The 19,625-nt window shown below is 44.5% G+C and overlaps 2 protein-coding genes across 6 annotated transcripts in view; one reads left to right on the top strand and one right to left on the bottom strand.

The window, feature by feature from the left end:
* SMC3 (structural maintenance of chromosomes 3) overlaps window positions 1-19,625 on the bottom strand; it is a 1,169,611-nt gene that overhangs the window by 349,131 nt on the left and 800,855 nt on the right. The window lies entirely within an intron of this gene.
* Window positions 1-19,625, top strand: part of XPNPEP1 (X-prolyl aminopeptidase 1) — a 31,024-nt gene that overhangs the window by 4,095 nt on the left and 7,304 nt on the right. Inside the window, exons 3-14 of one of the 2 annotated variants that reach the window (XM_050976256.1) lie at window positions 334-464; window positions 5,869-5,932; window positions 7,624-7,728; window positions 7,999-8,091; window positions 9,004-9,147; window positions 9,511-9,606; window positions 11,840-11,921; window positions 12,857-13,067; window positions 15,771-15,860; window positions 17,148-17,198; window positions 18,294-18,352; window positions 19,070-19,147. In XM_050976256.1, the coding sequence (XP_050832213.1) occupies window positions 348-464; window positions 5,869-5,932; window positions 7,624-7,728; window positions 7,999-8,091; window positions 9,004-9,147; window positions 9,511-9,606; window positions 11,840-11,921; window positions 12,857-13,067; window positions 15,771-15,860; window positions 17,148-17,198; window positions 18,294-18,352; window positions 19,070-19,147 (1,190 nt within the window). In that variant the 5' untranslated portion in view covers window positions 334-347. Of the gene's footprint in view, window positions 1-333; window positions 465-5,868; window positions 5,933-7,623; window positions 7,729-7,998; window positions 8,092-9,003; window positions 9,148-9,510; window positions 9,607-11,839; window positions 11,922-12,856; window positions 13,068-15,770; window positions 15,861-17,147; window positions 17,199-18,293; window positions 18,353-19,069; window positions 19,148-19,625 lie in introns of those variants that run through there. The other variant, XM_050976255.1, reaches the window with a different exon arrangement.

The following is a 19,625-nucleotide window of genomic DNA, read 5'->3' as shown; positions in this document are numbered from 1 at the left end:
AGGGTATGTCTGAGGTGCTTTGTTCCTGGTGCTATCCACATGCAAGAAGGGGTTGCCCAGTGCATTAAGCTCACATGTATCACCACAGGGCATGCCGTCCTTCACCAGGGAAAGATCCTTTCCAGGGCAGGCCAGCTTTGACTCTGGCCTTAACTTGATTTCTTGTTCTCAAGAAATGAAGGGACAAGACAGGTGAAATTCTGGCCTGAGAGGGATGATGTTGGTACAGTTGTCCTCAAGGGGAGTTTCCAGTGGAAACAGCTTCCTCCAGCCTGTGCATGTGGATGACCTGGGATGGCTGGAGAAACACTGAAGTTTCATGCTTTGTTTTAGTTGCAGGTAGGAAGATGAGTCCGAAAATTACAACAGAGCTGCTGAAGCACCTGCGGCAGGTGATGAAGAACCCCAGATATGTACAGGAGCCTGTCCAAGCCTACATAGTGCCCTCTGGAGATGCCCACCAGGTATGGATGGATGTATTATGGGAATGGTCATACTTTCCTTCCCTGCAAAAATTAAAAGTCAGGTATAACTAAAATCATCCTTTGTTCACTTGCTTTAATGGTTCTAGCATAGAAGTCTGGGAAACCTGAGAAATATCATGTTGGAAAACATTTCTGGTGTCTGTTCAAGAGACTGAGGTTTTTATATTCTTGTAACAAATCAGGGTGGATGTTCCACCAACAGCTTTTCATCACTTGTCTTCAAGGAGCTCACACGGCAGAAAAGGGAGCTTGCCAGGGCACTTGCTGTGCCCATCCTGGCTTATGGGAAAAATGGGTTTACTGGAGGAGGAACAGGCCTTATCTGGGCTTTACTTTCCCCAGCAGCATCTCCTGATCATTCAATACATACTCTCAAGCAAGGCTGAAAAGGTTTAATTGCAGAGTCTTCTCTTTCCTAGATCCAGTTTTTGGTGAAATTTGTTGCGTTATGCTAGAGCCCTTCAGATCCCAGATGAAGGGGCCTTGGGAGAGGCAGGGAAGGAACAGGCCACAGTGACACTTCCCTTTCCGTGCTGCTCTGCAACACGTTCTGTGCGCTAAAGACAGGAGGCAAGTCTGGGCCCAGGGTGGTAACCCATGGCAGTAACTGTTGTGTGCTGCTTCCACTGTTAGAAATTTTGTAGTTCGTGACATAAATTTTTAATTGCTGGACTGCCTTTTACCTCCCCTGCTTGCTCATGTGTAAGGTTCCCTCTTCTGTGCACTCTGTTAGGAGACGCAAGAACTACTGAGGGTTTTCCCCTCCTCAGCCATTTTCAGGAAACAAAAGACCTGAAGCTTTACTGGCACATACCCAAAGCTCCCTTTTACCCCAGGGTGCACAAGAGCAAAATGCAACTGAATCAGAACCTTTGCCCTTGACTTGGCACTGGGGTGAGCCAGGTCCAGACTTGCCTGTGCCCTGGGACCATATGTGCAGCATCATGTTTCCTCATAGGGAGATCCAAACTCGGGCAGGTAGGGGGAAGGCGTTTTCTGCAGCTGCTATTGTCTGCTGCATTCCTGGCTCAAGCTGCCTCTGTCCATATATAACTCTGGTTTCATTTCACTAGACATTAAATGCTGTCATGTGAGTTGAAGAATGTGACCCTCAGGACTTCTGGGTTTTTCTGTTTCTGTCTTTTCCTTGACAGAGTGCAGTTAAGCAGAGAACCCCATGTTGCTATTTCCTGCCAGGCGAGTTGGTCAGGTTTCTCTGCAGAGGGAATCTATCTGAATAGAAACGATTACTAAAAACTGCTGATTCTGGTGCCTCCTGAATAGCTGGTGCAGGATTTTTTTCTGTAAGGGTTGGGAATTGATGCAGTTTTTGCCAATGACAGAAACCTGTTGATCCCAGAACAGGCTTACTGATTCCAGGTAAATTGTGATGAGCTGTGATTTGAAACTCCTCCGTGTTCCAAGCAAAGGTTTGTTTCCTTTGGGCAAAGAAGAACTTTACAGCCTTGCAGTCAGATTTTGCTCTTAGGCAGCTCCCTCCATGAGTCAGAATACTGTAGTTTAATGATACTCAAGTGTTTGGTGGCCTAAGCCATTTCCTCCCCACAGTCCAAACAAGATATGTATTACTGTCCTTGCATCTCTCAGCTATTCCTGAGGCTGTCCTGGCATCTGCATCACAGAACTTGTCAACAAATAGGGCTTTCCCTCCTGTGGTGTTGCCACAGGGTTTAGGTTGTGGGAAACTTTATTCCCTTCTGGGTTGCAAAAGAACCCCTGGATTGGACTGATGCTGATACACCCTCATGCTGCAACTTGCTGACTAATTTAACTTTGTAACACTGGGAATGTTGATGAGTCTGAGTTCTGTGATGCTTTTAATATTGGTTTTCCTGCAAGGCTAGGTGGCTTAGATTATCATACTGCCAGGAGTCTTGCTGCCAGTTGTATCCTTTGCTTTCCATGTTTAGTTGTGTAAGGAACTGAAAGACTTGCAGAGCTTCTCAAACACAGCTGCCTCTGACTCAGACTTAACCAAGGCTGTCTTGGATTTGTGGCTCTTGCATTCAGCCCTGGATGTTGGCTGGCTACTTTAATTTTTGAAAACTTTGATGGTGGTGATAAGAAGTCAGAGAAAAAGTCTCTTTCCTTGGGAGCCAGGGTGGTCCAGAGGCTGATGAGAAAGGAAGACAGTCGCAGCCAAAAGTGGAATGAAGCCCAGAGAGTCCCACTTCTTTTCTTGTGTGCTGGGTGGCTACAGGTGCCCAAGGATCAGGAAGGGATGAAAAGCCATGCTTTTAGGAATGAGGCACCTAAACCCTTTGTGGTTTGGTTAAAAATGTCAGGGCTTTTGGGATGTTGCAGTGGTAAAAGCAAGATCCATTTTTATGTTGAGTCAATGTGTGTTTACATTGAATCTGGAGTTTACCCATATGGGACTATTCAGAGACTGGAAGAGCTGCTTCTTAATGGGAGGGAATGAGGTTTGGATTAGAGCTTGGGTTTGGAGCCAGTCACAGCTTAACTGCGGCTGGCTTCACCCTCCAGGCCTTGACTCAAAACAAATTTGGTCAGATTTGGCTGGTTGTCCACATGAAGGAAGCACCTGCCCAGCTTAGGGCCCCGTGTTTGGGTTGGCAGAGGTGCTGTCTTCTGCTCGGGGCTGGCTCCTCTGACACACACTTGTGCTAAGCTGAGGAATCAGCCAAGTTATAAAGCAGGAGATGGCTTGTGCACAGGTTGCTCTGGTGTGTTCCACATCTTAGCAATGCAGTTAGGATTTTGGCAGTGAATACCTCCCTCCCTCCAGGTACACTGCAGTGTTTGTTCTTTAATGACACCAGTGTCGTGCCTCTAAGGGTAGCCAGATGCATTTGCATTGCTGATCTTGGTTGACATTAGACTAGAATAAGCTTCGACATGTTTACAGCACAACCATGCAGGCTCTGGGGATAAGCAACACTGATTTTTTTGGGGTTCTTCCTGGCTTAGATGAGGGTTTTTTGTGATGTAGCCCCCAGTTTTGTCTGTGTGACTGACAGGTGTGGAGAGAAGCAGATGTGAAAGGACTGAGGAGGGCCAGGCTGAAGGCCATCAAAGCTGCAACACGAGCCCCAGGGAAATACCTTGTTCTCACTGTGCTGTGGTCTATGCTTTGTGTGGCATACACAGGTGTTCCCCATGTAATTTTAGCTTGTGCAAAACATGGGCTCATCTTTGCACAGTGGGGGTTGCTGCATGGAACAGAACAGGTGGGTGTGCAAGAATTCAGACTGATAGATGAATGAACTGTCTTTCCCTCCAGATCCCTGATACTCCTTTTAAAGCCCTTTTGCCTCATTGTAAACACTCAAAACACTCCCTGGATTTGTCTGTGAATGGGATAGCATGAGGTTTTCACAAGCAAACTAGCCTGTAGTCTCTGTTGTGTTGGTCAAGAGAAATGGAAAATAAATCACTGCTCTTATTTGTACTTAAGTACATCATTTGGGATGTATTTAAATGATGTGATCCATGATGGGAAATTTCCAGGATCTGCTGTTGGCATTGGACCCTGGGAGATGATGTCCCACCTTTGACCTGGGCAGTGTAGGAGAGGGGAGTCATAGCAGTCAATAGGCTGAGTAGTCTCTAGGAAGAGTTGAAATGAGGAATCCTCAGGTCTGGCATCACTCTACCTTCATGTTCTGTCCTGCTGCTCTCAGGCAGGCAGTGGGGAAACAGACACTTGATTCTGTTCCCTCAACAGCTTTGCCCACTCTGTCTGCTGATGCCTTTGCCATTATTTTAAAGGGGCTCAGTGGTGATCATGTGCTGTGTGGGGCTGAGGGATCCACCCCATCAGCTGGAGCTGTGCCGAGGGCACTCATCCTTTCCCAAGGTGGCTATCCTGACCTCCCTTCTCCCCACAGGGGACATGTGACATGCTGAACATGTCACAGCCCTGTGCGGCTGGACAAGAAAAGGCACGGGAAACTAACTGGGTGAGAGAGGAGAGCCCTCATGGTCTCCATACCCCCCTCCTTTCTGCCAACTTTCACTAGTGTTTGGATAGAATGGAGGATTTGTTTGGAGTATGTACCAGGAATCTTCCCTGGCAATTGGGAGCAGAAGCCACCCAACAAGATCCTTTTTTGGGCCCTGAGATTTGCTATCCTAAGGTTCAGTTTCAAAATGTTAGTGGTGGATGGTTGGTTGGCTTCTCCCAGGAGGGGAGTGACATGGCTGTTGTGGAAGGGGTTTGATGATGGTGTGATTTGGAGCAGAAATAAAGGTCCCAGGTGCTGTAATTTGTGCTGCTCCCTCACTCCTGTACTTTGAACCCTTTGTCTTCCTTAAAACAGAGAAGAGTAACAGATTTGAAGGGAGTATATTTTAACAATCAGGTGATTCTATCACAGTAGGGACTAAAAGCACCTGAGAATTGGGCTGTGATTTCTTAGCTCAGTTCCTAAGATGTTTCTTTTGCCCCAGCACAGCTGGGGGCAGAGAAACGGACTTGAATTTCAGGCCATTTGTAAGGTACAAATCCAGGGGTTTTGCAGCTCAAACGTCAGTGCTGTCAGCCTGGATTAAGCTGATTTGCTGATTTGCACTAGTTCATTAACAGGCCTACTCAGCAGTTCTGACCTACAAACTTGCCAGAGTGGAATCCCATAAAAAAGTCATGTGGATCATGTTGAAGGTTCAGTTGTTCTTTTAATTTTGGCAGTTCCTCTTAATATCAGGTGTCTGTGCATTCTCAGGCTCTTCAGCATTCTGAAAAGATGTGTCCAGAAACACAGGTTGTAACAGGTTTAGGATGAAGATGGACTCTTATTCCCTCTCATCCATCAAACCACACTTTTGTGGTGCTGTCTGTAGTCTGATTTTGAGTAGGCAAGGAAAAAATGAAAGCATCAGTATCTATTTGTCCCAAGCGTTAAATTTTTTACAATCTTACCACCTTGATGATTTTCTTTCAATGTCACTATTGCAGGAAAAAAAAAAAGTTGTAAAGGAGTTCTTATAAATGCCAGTGAGGGGACTTCAGGGGAGATAGTGAATTTTACAGATTTTATGTGCTGATTACCCTAAGAGCAAGGAGTGCTTCTGGTTTCCCTTCCCTTCACGTTTCAGCTTCAAAGGCATGATTTGTTTGTTGCCCAAAGGGGAGGCTGAGTGTGAAATAAACGTCTGCAAACTCTGAAGCACTTCAGTGTTTACAGATGTTTGTGGGAGAAAAGTGCTGCAGCTTAAAAAAACCCACCAGTTGAACATAAATACAGTATAATCACAGTGGAATAGAGCCCAGGAATTTTGAACTCATTTTGTTCTCTCTCTGGTGTCCTTTAGGAGAAAAAGCTTATCAAAGTATTTGTCATCAGCTGATTGGTTTTTTCCCCTGCTGCTATAAATATTTGCTGCCTCTTTTGTTTTCTAGAGCGAGTACATTGCACCCTGTGATTGCAGAAGGGCGTTCATCTCTGGATTTGATGGCTCTGCAGGTACCTTTCCAGAACTTAGGTTCTTGCATAATTTTCCTCTAAAGAAATAGTTCCTTTCATGGCATAGAGGCAGGATGGAAAAGAAAATCTATCCAGCTTGTTTGGACTGTTTTATTCCCATTTCAGTATCTGCAGAATTATGTCTTGGCTACCCGCTGGAATTATGTAATATCAGCGGAATAACAAGTTTTCACAAAATGTTTGACCCCTAAATGAACCTCTCATAAAGTAAAATCCTGTTAACTGTTTAATGTGGTGCCTGTAACCTGTGGTCATTTCTTTTGGTGTGCAGCCAGTATGAGCAGATTTTTACATTGCCCGTTTGGGCTGGGTGAATAGTGGATGGGCTTTAGCTGGCCTTTCTGTTTGAACAGAGCCAGGGCCAGAAACTCTGCATTTGGAAACTGAGTACTGTGGAAAAGTTTGCTTATCTTGCCGAGACAGGATGTTTTTTTGGCTGTAGGATAGGTCTGTGTTTCAGGAGACCTAGTTTTTACCCTAGCTGTACCCTAAGCTGTGCAAATGACTCTGTTCTGTGGTTGTTGGAAAGTCACTTTAGTCTGCTGAAGTTATTTTCCCCTCTAATTGTATATAATTTTAATAAATACTGGTACCTATGTTTGGAGGGTCTATTCATCAGTTGCTGTGAGCTCTGGGACATCATTTGGAAGCTGATAAATCCGGGGCTGTGGGCTGCTGTTAATGGCTAACATGAATCCTGTATTAATTCTGCTCCTTCTGCACAACCTCTTCATAACCTTGCTCTCTAATTTGTGCCCTTGTTATGTACTTGGAAGGTCTGTTCCCAGCCTGATGCACAGCCAATCAGGGAGGTTTCACACAGGGCCTCACCTTGTGCTTCTTGCTTCATCTTTTCAGGCTGATGCAATTTAAAATGGGCTTTTGTGTTGGGGGAATTTGGTAGAAGACAATGAGTTAATAATTGGAAACTCTGCTCTACTAATCTGAGTATCACTTTTTTGTGACAAAGAGTATTGTCAAGATGTAGACTCCAAAGACTTGGATTCAGTTTCAGTTTGTGCCATGGTTTGTTTTGTTTTGTATTGTCAAGGGCAAGGCCGCTTGAGTGCCTTGCTGGGATGTCACTGCCCCTCAGCTGTCTGTTTGCATCCCTCCATCTGGAGTCAGTGGAATGGGACAGACAATGAAACCAGCAGAAGTTTATGTTCATGTTTCCTGCTAGAGCTGTGACATTTGGGAAAGGGGTGCAGTTGACAGCTGGGGGTGATACCCATGTCTGCATGCCTGCTATCAGCTGTGTTTTGTGGGTGGCCAGAGCCCAGACTTCCTCTCCAAAAGAGGCTGGATGGAATTTAGAGATGTACAGTATATGTTACTGTGACAGCAGCCAAGTTAGACAACAGTCTGTTACAGAAGGTTTGGAAAGCCCCACTTACCCAGTTCCACTGGCTGGCTGAGATTTGCTTAAGTTGAGTTCATCTGAGGCAATTCATTAAGGTGCATCCTTGTGCGTACTGTCTCCAATAGGATTTGGAAGGTCACAGGGCAGGGCAAACAGAGAATATCTCCACTGAAACAGGAATAGCTTTTGAACAGTGATCAGAGGTGCCTTTTAGGGATTTAGGGTGAATTCCAAACACTGTCCCTGCTGTCTGTGTCTCTGCATGGTGGCTGTCTACCCTGAATACCCTTTCTGCCTCCCTGCCTAGGTACTGCCATAGTCACCGAGCAGCACGCAGCCATGTGGACTGATGGACGCTACTTCCTGCAAGCTGCACATCAAATGGATAGCAACTGGACACTCATGAAAATGGGTATGCAGGAGCCTGGGGTACTGCTCCACTGATCAACCGTCACTTCCCACAAGTACAGCTTGAGCTGTAGGGATATCCCATCATGCAGGGACTTCGGGACATACTGGATACATAGCTTTTGCTTTAGTGTCCTGTGAGAACCCTTGCCTGTGGGTCTAGATATTCATTAGTAGACAAATCTGATGCATTAGCTTGGACTTTTTGCATAGTGTGGGAATGTTTCAATGTGAGTGCTTCTTTGAACTTTTTTTTTTTTTTTAATCCTTGAAGGTCTGAAAGATACACCAACTCAGGAGGATTGGCTAGTGAGTGTCCTCCCAGAAGGCTCGAGGGTGGGAGTGGACCCTTTCATTATTCCAGCAGGTTGGTTTTACTTTATATTTATAACTCTTGATAGGTAAACTGGATTTTTCTTCCTTTCTTCCCTGGCTGAGCTGTTGTGTGATGGTGTGCAGCTAACCATGTTTCAGATGTAGTGGTGGTTAAACTGTTATGCAAAACACATTGGATTTTGGTTTAGCCATAAATCACAAGAGTTACATAGTAGTGCATTGACTCCAAAGCACAAGGGATGAAAACTGCTTTCTAGGCTTGCAGTGACTTTACCTGAAAAGCAGAATTCTGATCACCCTTTTTTGTCTGTGCTTTGGCTTGTCATGGGCACTTCAGTACAAAAGTGCTGAATGCCTTAGTCAGCATGTGAGCAAGAACACCATGGCACAATTCAAGCTGTTAGTCCTGCTTGGTGGTCTTGCAACTTTCCCTGTAGGAAACACAGGGAGAGGTATCATTTATATCAGAGTATCCATCTATTCATGCTTCTAAGCATGAGGCACAGTGCAAAGGTCACTGGAGGCAAGGGGAGATACTTGTTTGTTCAGATGGATTAAGGACCTATTTTGTGGCTGTGTGGAAGTGTCTCTCATCTTGTCTAGCTTAGATCTAGCATGGTTCTGCACTGGAGGAGAGGACACCCTTTGGGCAGCTTCTGCTGTGGCTTCTTCCAGAGACTTCTGTCTCCCAGCTGGAGCAGTTCTTCTTCAGCTCAAGCGTGAGGCTTCAGGACTGTGAGGTTCTGTACCTGCCACTGGCTACTGTGGTGTGTTTATGGAACTGTAACGGCAGTAGATTTTACTTTCTTAAGGGAATGGGAAGAAGGAGAGGCTGGAAGGAAAGGAGAAGACTGATTTTTGAGTCTGACCTTTGTGAAGAGTTGTTGTTGAACATATGCGTGTTCTTTAAAGCCCCCACTCTTGACTTTCTTCCCTTTGGCAGACCAGTGGAAGAGAATGTCCAAAGTCTTGAGAAGTGCTGGCCATGACCTTGTGCCTGTCAAAGAAAACCTGATTGATACAATCTGGACAGATTGTCCTCAACGCCCCTGCAAGCCTCTCATCACACTTGACCTGAGTTACACAGGTGAGGAGCTGAACTCCCAATAGACATGGGTTGTTCCTATTGCCCTGTATTCCCCTTTTGCTCTTCTCTTACAAAGGAGAGTAAAACAGTACCACAGCACAATGTGGTCACTGTAAATAGGTGAAGAAGGTGATCAATACTTAGCTAATGACCCCTCTGTCTTCAAAACTTCAAATAACCATTTTCTAGAAGTTGGATGACTTCAAAACAAATCCATGGGCATCTAGAAGGCAGCTCATTTGAGATAGTTCATATCAGTTATTAGAAAGGAGTGAGGAGCACAAGTATGATATGTTGGTCTGTGATGACATCATCATCCCCAGCAAAGTTAGAGACTGTAGCTTTTCCTGTTGTGTTTTGCAGGGGTCACCTGGAGAGACAAAATTGTAGCTCTCCGTTCAAAAATGGCTGAGAGGAAAGTCATGTGGTTTGTGGTAACAGCCTTGGATGAAGTAGCATGTAAGTCTTTGCATCTCCTTTCTCAGTTCTTTCTACAAAATAAATGTTCTTCCTGCCTTGGAAAGGAAGAATCATGCCAGGGTGAGAGGTCCTTATGAAAGCTGTTCATTATACATCAATTAGCTTCTTATCAAGTACAGCGGTGGTAACAGGTCACAAGCAGCAAGCCTGTATTTCTGCACAATGCCTCATTACACCAGTGCAGCTCCTGAGTACAGTTTTGGCCCAGGAAATGCAGCAAATCACCACCTTTGAAAAACAGCCCAGGCAAAGGGAGAAGGTCACATACAAAGCCTGAGGCAGCATGATGGAAAGAAAAAGACCTGTGAGATTTTCTGACTGTTAAATATCCTGATGCTGCCTCACCCATTGGAAAAATGGAGACTGTTTTCTGCTGTGGAGTCTGGGCTATAAACAAAGCAGTGCAACATGTGGCTTTGTATACATAAAGCAAGGGTGGGGTACACCACATTCACAGTAATCTTCCTAATTGTCACAACTTCTTAAGTCAGTCTCTACCTCTCCAGCTTTCAGCCAATGCTTTGGTTAAAACAAGTATGTCAGGGCTCAACTTGTTTTTCCAGATCATTTCAACCCAGGGTCTCACTAGAGTCCCCTCTGTGTTTGGGGCCCCAGGATGGCTGGGTCTCTACACCCTGGCTCCCAGCCCAGTGTGTAGGAAGGGAGAACGGCCAGAAACAGCAGTGATTTCCCCAGAACTGCTGTTCCTAGGACTGTGTGTCCTTTTTGCAGAAATGACCAGTGCACACACTGCTGTAGGGGGAATGTAACACTGGCAGGGTGTGAGTGCTGCTCAGCCTGTGCCCTGTGTCTGATCTGGAAAGGTAGAAATGGGGGTGCTGTTTTCCTCACTCCAGCACTGCCCGCACAATGTCCCTGGCACTGGGTGAAGACAACTTGATGAGGTCCGTGGGCTGTTCTGGATCTGGGACACTGAGCAAAGAGCTTTTTTTGTGAAAGAGCTACTTCTGAGAGTGGTGAATATGACTCCTCCCTGGGGAGACCTGCATGAGCAGAGATTGTATGTCTCACCTTTTGAGGCGCATCTCCAATTAAATTAATGATAAATTGGTGCCCTGAGGTGGTTTCAGATTAAATGTCTCCAGCAAAGTGAAGCTTGGTTATGAATCAAGAGCGTTAAGAGGAACCAGAGAAGGTCACGAGAGCAGCTCATTTTCGGGTGCCTGGTTGATTTCTTATCCTACAGGGGCAAGGGGAGAAGTTGTTTTAATTTTATCTAATTCAGTTCACTGTATTAAACTCCAGACAAGTTTCTGGGGACAGAAAAAGAGCCACAAAGGAGGTTGTTGCCTTCTTACTGCATTGGGAGTTGGCTGAGTGGGGAAATTTGTACCCATGCAGTAAAAAGTTCTTTGTGGCTCTTTCCTGCATTCAAGTGACCTGCTGCTTCCCTGGAGAGAATTAAGCTCTATTTTTACTTTCATGGAACTCTGTGCAATAGAATTTGCACAGTTCGATGAATACAGTGCTGGGTTGTAATTTAGGCCATGTTGGTTCTTTTCCCAGCTGTCCTGCTGGCTGGTATTATTGGCTTGAGTAACTTATTTCAGCTAATTGGATACCCTGGAGTTTTTATATGACTCTAAAATCAGGATTTTAGAGATGCTGGACATCTACTCACCTCTTGACTTTGTCTGGAGTAGTGTGAGACAAAATCTTTGTGAAAAATAGCTAAGGCTGTACAGTCTGAATTTGAGATATTGGAGGGGCCCAAAGGAGAGGCCTTTTTGGGGTATTGAAGTCTTGCCTATTGTGTCTTCCTCTTGCCTCAAATGTCAAAAGGATTGGAATGAAATGATAGTTTGTAGCCTTGAAATTTTCTGGTTGTTACAAAGTGAGCTTTTATAGCATTGCTCAGACTAGAAAGGGCAGACTCTACCTTTTGGTACATGTCTTTCCTTGCCTGTACCTGCTTTTTTCCAAGCCAGGAAAAAAGCCCTCCTTTAGAAGTTAAGCACCAGTTTAAACACCCGGGAGTGTTCATGCTGTGTGTCTGGTGCCATCTCCTGGCACAAATTTAGGATTGCCAGGAATGAAGCAGGCTGTGGGACAGCTGGGTGGGAGATGGACTCACAGCCTGTATCCGTGATGTTTCGTTGCTTGCCTGTGTTTTTATGAGATTATTTTTGGATTTCTCTCGTGTTGCAGAAGATGAATCAGGACTGTGATTCTTGGTGTTCTTATTTTTCAGGGCTTTTCAACCTTCGAGGCTCTGATGTCGAGTACAATCCTGTGTTTTTTGCATACGCCGTCATAGGAATGAACACAATCAGGTGCTTGTATTCCCTTCCCCAAGATGCATTTTTTTGGGGGAGAGCTGTTCTTGCAAAGTATTTCAAAAACATCTCTGCTTGAGTACTTTAGTGTCCTTTCTGAACTCTTTTGTCTCCAGCATTAGTTACCCTCCTCCCCTGATCAGAGCTAGAGAGGCAGCCAAGAGCTCTGCTGCACTCCTCAGCACCTTGGCTGGCTTGCTGGGTGACCTTGGGCATGATGGCAGAGTCCTCTGTCTGTCACCCTGAGATAATGTGTAGGGCCTTTGGAATTCTGGGTGAAATGTGGCTGGCCTGGACATTACAAACTTTAGACTTTTTAGACAAAAGTCTAATTGCTGAGTCACTTCAAAACTGCAGGGACAGTGCAGGAAAGTTTCAGAGCTTATAACAGAAGGCTTCTTTCCTGTGGCTGCCCCATATATTGAGCCTCAGTAAGCATAGTTCCTTTGGAGGCATCTGTAAGCTGCTACCTAGATCCATCTAAGGTAAAACCTGGCTGGGTGGGTGAGTACAGGCTGTGTGAAGGTTGAGCTGAACATTTCAACTCCAACTGAGAGCAATGTGATACTTAGAACTACAGTAGCTTTTCTCTTTCCAGATGGTGCCCTTAAAAGTTAGAGAGTGGCTGTTACTTGCCTCTGTTACTTTCCTGTTTCAAGCACAGTGATGGGATGTAGCCATTTTGACTGTGTCATGCAAATAGAAATGCTGTCAGCTCTTTCCTCTCATTGGGGTGGTGCATCTTAATATCAAGCTGGGATTTAAACTGTGTGAAAGCTGCTGGTTAAAATGACATAGGACAAAGTAGAGTGCATAATTCATGATTTTCTTTCTCCCTGAAATGTTGCCAGAATGGTTTTTCCTTCCCTCCTTTACTCCAGCCACTGTTAGATGTGGTCTCACCTATTTGATCTCTCCAATTTGTTTCTCAGGCTCTTCATTGATGGTGACAGGATGATGGACCCAGCTGTGAGAGAGCACTTACAGCTTGACTCCACCCTGGAACCTGAGTTCAAAATCCAGGTGCTGCCCTATGGATCTATCCTGTCGGAGCTGCAGGCTGTTGGTGCAGGCCTCTCACCCAAGGAGAAAGTGTGGCTCAGTGACAAAGCCAGCTATGCTCTGACTGAGGCCATTCCCAAGGTCAGTGGCCTTAGCAGGGGAAAATGCTTTTCTCTTCTCTGCTCATTGGGGTTAGGAAGGGTGTTAATGAGGGCAGCTGGCCTCAGTTTCCCCTCTGCAAAGCCCAGTGCAAGCTGGAGCTTGTGCAGAAGGGATCCAGCCATGCTGAGGTATTGAGGGGTTGTTAATCCTGGGGTTGCTCCTGCTGGAGCTGCCCTTCCAGCTCACTAAGCTGATTTATCCAAAGAATTGTCAGCTTAAGATAAAACAAGTTCAGTGAGAGAGGGGAGGGAAGAGGCAGCAGGGTGAACTCAGGTCATTCTGCCCATGGGTGGAGCATAAGCCTCATGTGGAAGAGCAGCAAGAACTGGAAACTTGCAGAAATTGAAGCAGGAAAGTTGAGCAGGACTTCTGGGAGAGTACATTTGGCTTGATCAGAGTGTCTGAAGGTGGTTGTCCTTATTTAGTTCAGTGGCTTGAGGATATCATGCAATATGTGATGTCCTTTACTGAGGGCAGGAGGGAGAGGATGACAGTAGTTGTAGCAGGGAATCTTGTAAGGACAACAGTGCCTGCAGGCACTGGTTGTCCGTGCACTTAGTGCATCTGCCAAGGGACAGTTGTAGCATCAGAATAATTTCTGCACAGCCATGCATGCTGTATCTTGCTATCCTTTTGAACTTGCTGTGTGGAACTCCTACTGTCCACCTAATATTCTAATAGCCATGAAAGATACCTGGGGAAGGACACAGCAACTGTGGACAAATGAGCTGGTTTCCATGCATCTTGTGTTTGCTAGAGATCATCTCTTGTTTGCTAGAGATCACGTTCTCTGGAATACCATCCAGTTTACAGTGATGTCTAGGAAGTAACATATACTGTGAATAAATATACAGGTTTTTGTCTCTCTCCAAGGTTAAATATTCAGACACCATCAATCTATTTTTAGGCCTCCTAATACAGAATACTGACACCATAGTGTCTGTGGAGCATTCAGGATAAATTATTGTTCTTTTGACTTCAGAGTAGAAAGCCCCTTGCTGTAGTTGCAGTCAATGGTCTATCCCCAGTTTGGGTAAGCTGATGTAGTTGATTTATGTAGAGTATCCATATGGAGAAGTACAGAAGGTCTGACCTAGAGAAAGGAATATGAGTTGGAGTGACATTATTTACCCCTGTGAGCACTGGAAGTTTTGGCTGGTTCTGAGTCATTACAGTGCTGCATGCCCTGTGTGCAATGGGGAGAGTCCCTGCCTCAAGGAGCTCTGTGCAATAGAAAGCAGGCAAGGAGGACTGAAGTGTCTTGATTAAAAGCCACTTGGAGAGTCACTGAAAGAGCCAGAGTTTTTCTAGTTCCTCCCTGGCTCTCCACCACATCAAAGCACTCCAGGCCAGTTGCTCAGCTGGTGTGAAGAACACCAGTGCTGGAAGTCCATCTACTGTCTGTCTGCATCAGAGCCAAATATTGACACTGGCAAAAATCCATTCCATTATTAAACACAGATCTGCAAACCCTTTACAGATTTGTTTACAGCTGCATGTAAATATACTTTTCACAGAAGATTAATAGTACTTACCAATATCTATAAAGGGCAAGCCAAACTATGAATCTGACTATTTATCCTGACTGATAAAAGGACTTTTCTGACTTTCTTGTGACTTCTTCTGTAATTTAGTTTCTGCATTATGTAGTGTGGTTGTTTTGCTGTTTTTAAGAGTTTGGAAATTGTAAGCCTGTAGGATTTATGTGAATTTAGTCTTTGAAGAGGGTCTACTGGGCCTTTCTTTGAATTTGAGTAATGTATATTTGTATGCTGATGCATTTAAAGTAGGAAACAACATGTTGCTTGGGCTGTGCTTCTGTAGGTGCTCATCCCATCTCCTGATATGTAATGGGTAGAGCAGAGAACTGGGCAAATGACTTGGTTCTTCTTCTGATGCCAAGTGTGATGAGATTTGGGCAAGTCACCTCAGCTGGTGAATTTCTGAAGATGTGCTGAAGCCAGCCAAGCATTCCTGCTAATCTAAGGACAGCTGGTGTTTGAGGAAGTGTGCAGTAATAGGGGATCAGTTACTAGTTGTTAATGCAGGGTCACCCCATCCAAGCACAAAAAGCTTTGTCTCAAACCACTGATGTAAGCTCCTTTCAGAACTGGCAGCATGTAAAGCTGAGCTTTGCAAAGGCCTTTCATGTTTCCTGAGTTCTTGATGTGTTTGTCAGAGCTGCTGATCATTAGCAGTGGTGGTGCTCAGTGCCTGGTACCTGGGCTAGGTAACCTTTGCTCTCTGCTACTTGAGGGTGACCGTCAGGTAACAAATCAAGGTGGCTTTTAGGTCGTTTCCACAGCCTAAGTCCTACCATAGCATCAGGGATTAGTGTTTCTTATTGGCCTCTGAACCTTCAGCGTCCATCAGCAGCAGGAATCTAGGCTCAGACATTGATATAGATATATGATATTTTGGATATCCAGGTCTTCACCCTGCTTCATGACAAGCTGTTGTTTAGTTCTTTGGATGTCCCTATGGCTGTTCTTCCTTCAGTCAGGGACTGTTTCTCCTCTCTATTCCCCAGTGCACTTAGCTGACTGTTGGCAACCAGCATCTCACAGTGCTGAAGGTTGAGAGAGGCTGCCAAAGTACAAATTGTGGCCAGGCTGAGTTATTAAATCTGTAGGATTATGTAGTCTGACTAATCCACAAGTAATCCCTGTCCTTCTGCTGCAGGCTTACCGATACCTCACCCCATATACCCCCATCTGCATTGCAAAAGCTGTGAAGAATGCAGCAGAAACAGAAGGCATGAGAAGAGCACATGTAAGTGAAGCCTTGAGTCTCCTTGCACATGGCAACAGGTTTGCTTTACTTTTAGGGAAAGAAATAACATTTTCCTTTCAGTTTTAATGTTTTGGACAAAAAGCAAATAAGAAATTGGATGGCAGGATAAAAAAGGTCTTCTGTCAGACATCTACTGCTGTTGAAGCAGGTTTTTTGCTTGTTTTGCATTCCCTTGAAGAACAACATTTGCAATAGTGTGAGGAAACAGCCTTGCTCTGTGGGAAGACTGTGCAGACTTGAGAAACGTTGTTTGCAGTGTGGGCCCTTAGAGGGATGTTGTTTCCCCTTTGCTAGTTCTGTTGTCTTTGTCAGTGGAGTCTTCAAATTGTTATCACTTGAATAAACATAGCCTAAATAACACACAGAAATTTTTCGACACATGGTGCAAAGCACAGGCCAAGATGTTCAGAAGCAGCCAGTGTCCTCAAAGCACTCTCTTAGTCTTGTCATCATGACACTGGAAATGAGGCTGATTTCCCAGGAAGCTTCATATTTTCAAGCAAGGAATCTGCCTGTGAAGCAGGTTCATGGTGGGGCTGAGCTTTTCCTCTTGTTTTTCTCCTGTTAGTTTTCAAGCAGCAGTTTTCACAATAAGAGAAATGTGCCAGTTGAAGCAGTGCTGGCAGTTTTGGGCCTGTCCCATATTTTCTGCAGCTCCTCAGGAACCAGTACTTTCTATTTCAATGCTTTTCTCTCCCTATTAGTTAAAGGGAAGTAAAAATAGCTGTTCTGAGAAGAGGCACTTTGTCACCTGCCACCTGAGGACAAAATTGTGCCTTGTTCTTGTACACATCTGCTTCTTGCCTCTACATTCTGCAAGCATGCAGGAGAAAAAAGGAGCAAAAATGGGGGTCATAAGGCAAGAGAGCCAGAAGCTGTGTGACAGAGACTGTGTGGTGGCTATGTGCCCAAAGGACATGTTCCCCTGTCACATCACCAGATGTGTCGAGTGGTTGCCTTCTGCAGTCTGAGATGCAAGATCTTGGCTGTTAAAGCAAAATAGCCTTCAAAGTGATGTGTGGGGTAAAACCAGACTTCACACAGTAAGATATGTCCCAGCAGTAATTAACATTCACTTAACTCTTCAGATACATTTCCAGTGTTTATATTAATTACAGGGTGCAAAACCTGAAAATACCTCTTGGATCATCTCTTAGTTTGTGTTTCTGAAACTTCCAGGTTGAATTCTTTTGCATCAAAACCTGTTTATACTGAGGCTCGATAAATCTTTCTCAATTTCCTTTTCTTGTGCCTATTTTAACATAGATTAAAGATGCTGTTGCCCTGTGTGAGCTCTTTAACTGGCTGGAAAAAGAGGTATTGTATAACTTTTTAACTTGGAGGTTCTATTGCTGTGTAAAATTCTTCATTGGCATAAACTTTTTGTTAGTCTTCATAGTGCCTTTACTAAAAGTGGGGAAACAGTTGGGGGTTTATCTGGTGGTTTGGGTTTCTTTGTGAGGATTTCAAGCATACTTTTATCCAAGGCTGAATTAATTTTTTTGAAAGCATTGTCCCATTCATTTTATACAGACAAGTGAGAAATTATCTGAGCAGGCTTAGTGTAGTATTAACGCTGTCTTGTGCTGTTTTGGTAGTGTAAATCATTAAATAATGTTCAGCTTCATACAATACTTTGGAGTTATTCTCATGATAATAAGCATTGTCTGCCAGTATGAACAAATTTGGCATTTATGAATGGGAGGTGCAGTGAAAATGGGATAAAAACAAATTATTTGTGTATTCAGTGGGTTAGAAGTACTCAGTGGATGTGCAGAGTGCCAGGTGTTACACAGGAATTTACTAAGCTGTGCCACTGCATGTCTGAGTCTATTGACTTTATTTATGGAGAAGGCTTGATGACTTCCAGGAGGTGCCTTTTTACATGTCTGAGTACCTCAAGAAGTCAGCCTCAGGGGTTATGAAACCTAGCTTCGCTTGTTTTCCAGTCCAGGGGAAGTTGGGTCACAGGTCTGAATTTATCAAATGCCTAAAGTAAAATTTAACACACTTTGTTTTTTCTGCCACTGCTTCCATTCCTGATTTAAAAGCATAAAATTTCTAACAGCATGGGCTGTTAAAGAGAACTATTTAAGCTTAGTGTCACCTGACTGTGAAGAGATGCTGCCTTGTGAGATTTACCTGTGCACATCTCAGTGAAGTTAGTACTGCACTGACTGCTCCCTAGGCAGGGTTCAGCAAACCTGCTGTGACCATCTCCACTTCCTTCTTCTCAAATGCCCTGCACAATGTTGCTGGGTTTGTGTTTGTCATTACTGAGGAACGAGGACAGAAAACCTGGAAAGAAGCCACTTCCAGGGTTTCATAAAGCACAGACAAGACCCAGTGTTTAAGCATATAAGGTTTTCTTTGCTTGTTTGCACTAATCCAACCCATGTCCTTGTCCACCAGGTCCCAAAGGGAACAGTAACAGAAATAGTTGCTGCAGACAAAGCAGAGGAGTTCCGCAGGTAAAAAGTAAATCTACTTTGAGGAGGTTTTCTGGGTGGCTTTTTTTATCTGTTGTTTTTATTTTATTCTTTAGAAATGCATCTCACTTGCAGATATATTTTACCTGAGGACAAACCTTTACTAATGGATTTATTTGAAAACTTGAAAGAGTTGGGAAGAATTAGGTTTCTTGGGAAATGCAAGTCCCAGCCCACTGGATCCTGTCCACTTTCCTTTTGAGATAGCAATGAGGATTACTGCAGGTTAGGACACTTAAATACAAGGCAGTAGTTTCCTTATCACAGAGAAATGTATATTTCAAAGTCAGATTTCTTCCTCTTCTGATAGATAAGGAGGACCATTTATTCTGAGAGTTACTCAATAAGGAGGACCATTTATTCTGAGAGTTACTCACATATGTACATCAGCAGGACCTCTAAAATGCCTTTGAGTAAATAAGTAACAAAGTAGAAATTGTTCAGCACATCTCTTCCTGGGTGATTTGGGTTGTGAATTTTCTTCTTCTGAGGAAAGAGTAGATCTGGAAAACAGATGGCTGGGAGATGAGGGCTTCAAATTGTACATTTCTTCTTCCCAAATTTGCTTGTCTGGGTGGCTTTTAAGGCCAAGGGGAAGGCTGAGGTGATGTGAAATTGAGGATGGGGCACTCCAGGTGCCCTAGGTGCTTGGTGTCCTCCTCTCATTTGTGCTGTAGTGATCACAATCTTTTCTTTCAGTCAGCAGAAAGACTTTGTTGAATTGAGTTTTGCTACCATATCAAGCACAGGTCCAAATGGAGCCATCATTCACTACAAGTAAGAGAAACACAGCTTCTCCTTTCAGTCTTCAGCAAACACAGTTGGAATGAGCTGTCTCAATTCCTCATGGAGTCACAATAGAGTACTCCAGGGAGATGCTGCTTGCTATCTTTCTTTACTCCTTACTAAGTCAAGATCTTTCCCTGCTGGCAGCATGCATGGATTATGATGCTGATTTGCTCAGGGCCATAGAAAAGGGCTGTTTGGGGCTGGAAGTCTGGGAAGGATGAGTATGAAGTGCCACAGCTGTTCTGAAATACATCCAGAAACAGATGTTGAGGGTTATGCTGGAAGCAGCAAAGCTCTGTACTGTAGTGCCATTTGCTGTATACAAATCCTCTCCTCAGTATGATCCCTGGCTCAGCATGTGTGGGATTTCCATCACTGCCACAAGAAATCAGGGCCAGCACATCCAAGCTTGTAGTTAATATGGTTTGTGGACTGCAGATGTGGGCTGGAGACCTTAAAACTGTAG

This window comes from Serinus canaria, chromosome 6 (genome assembly GCF_022539315.1).
Source record: "Serinus canaria isolate serCan28SL12 chromosome 6, serCan2020, whole genome shotgun sequence".
NCBI classification, from domain to species: Eukaryota; Metazoa; Chordata; class Aves; order Passeriformes; family Fringillidae; genus Serinus; species Serinus canaria.
The sequence above is the reverse complement of the archived record's forward strand: the minus strand, read 5'-3'. Positions and strand labels throughout refer to the sequence as shown.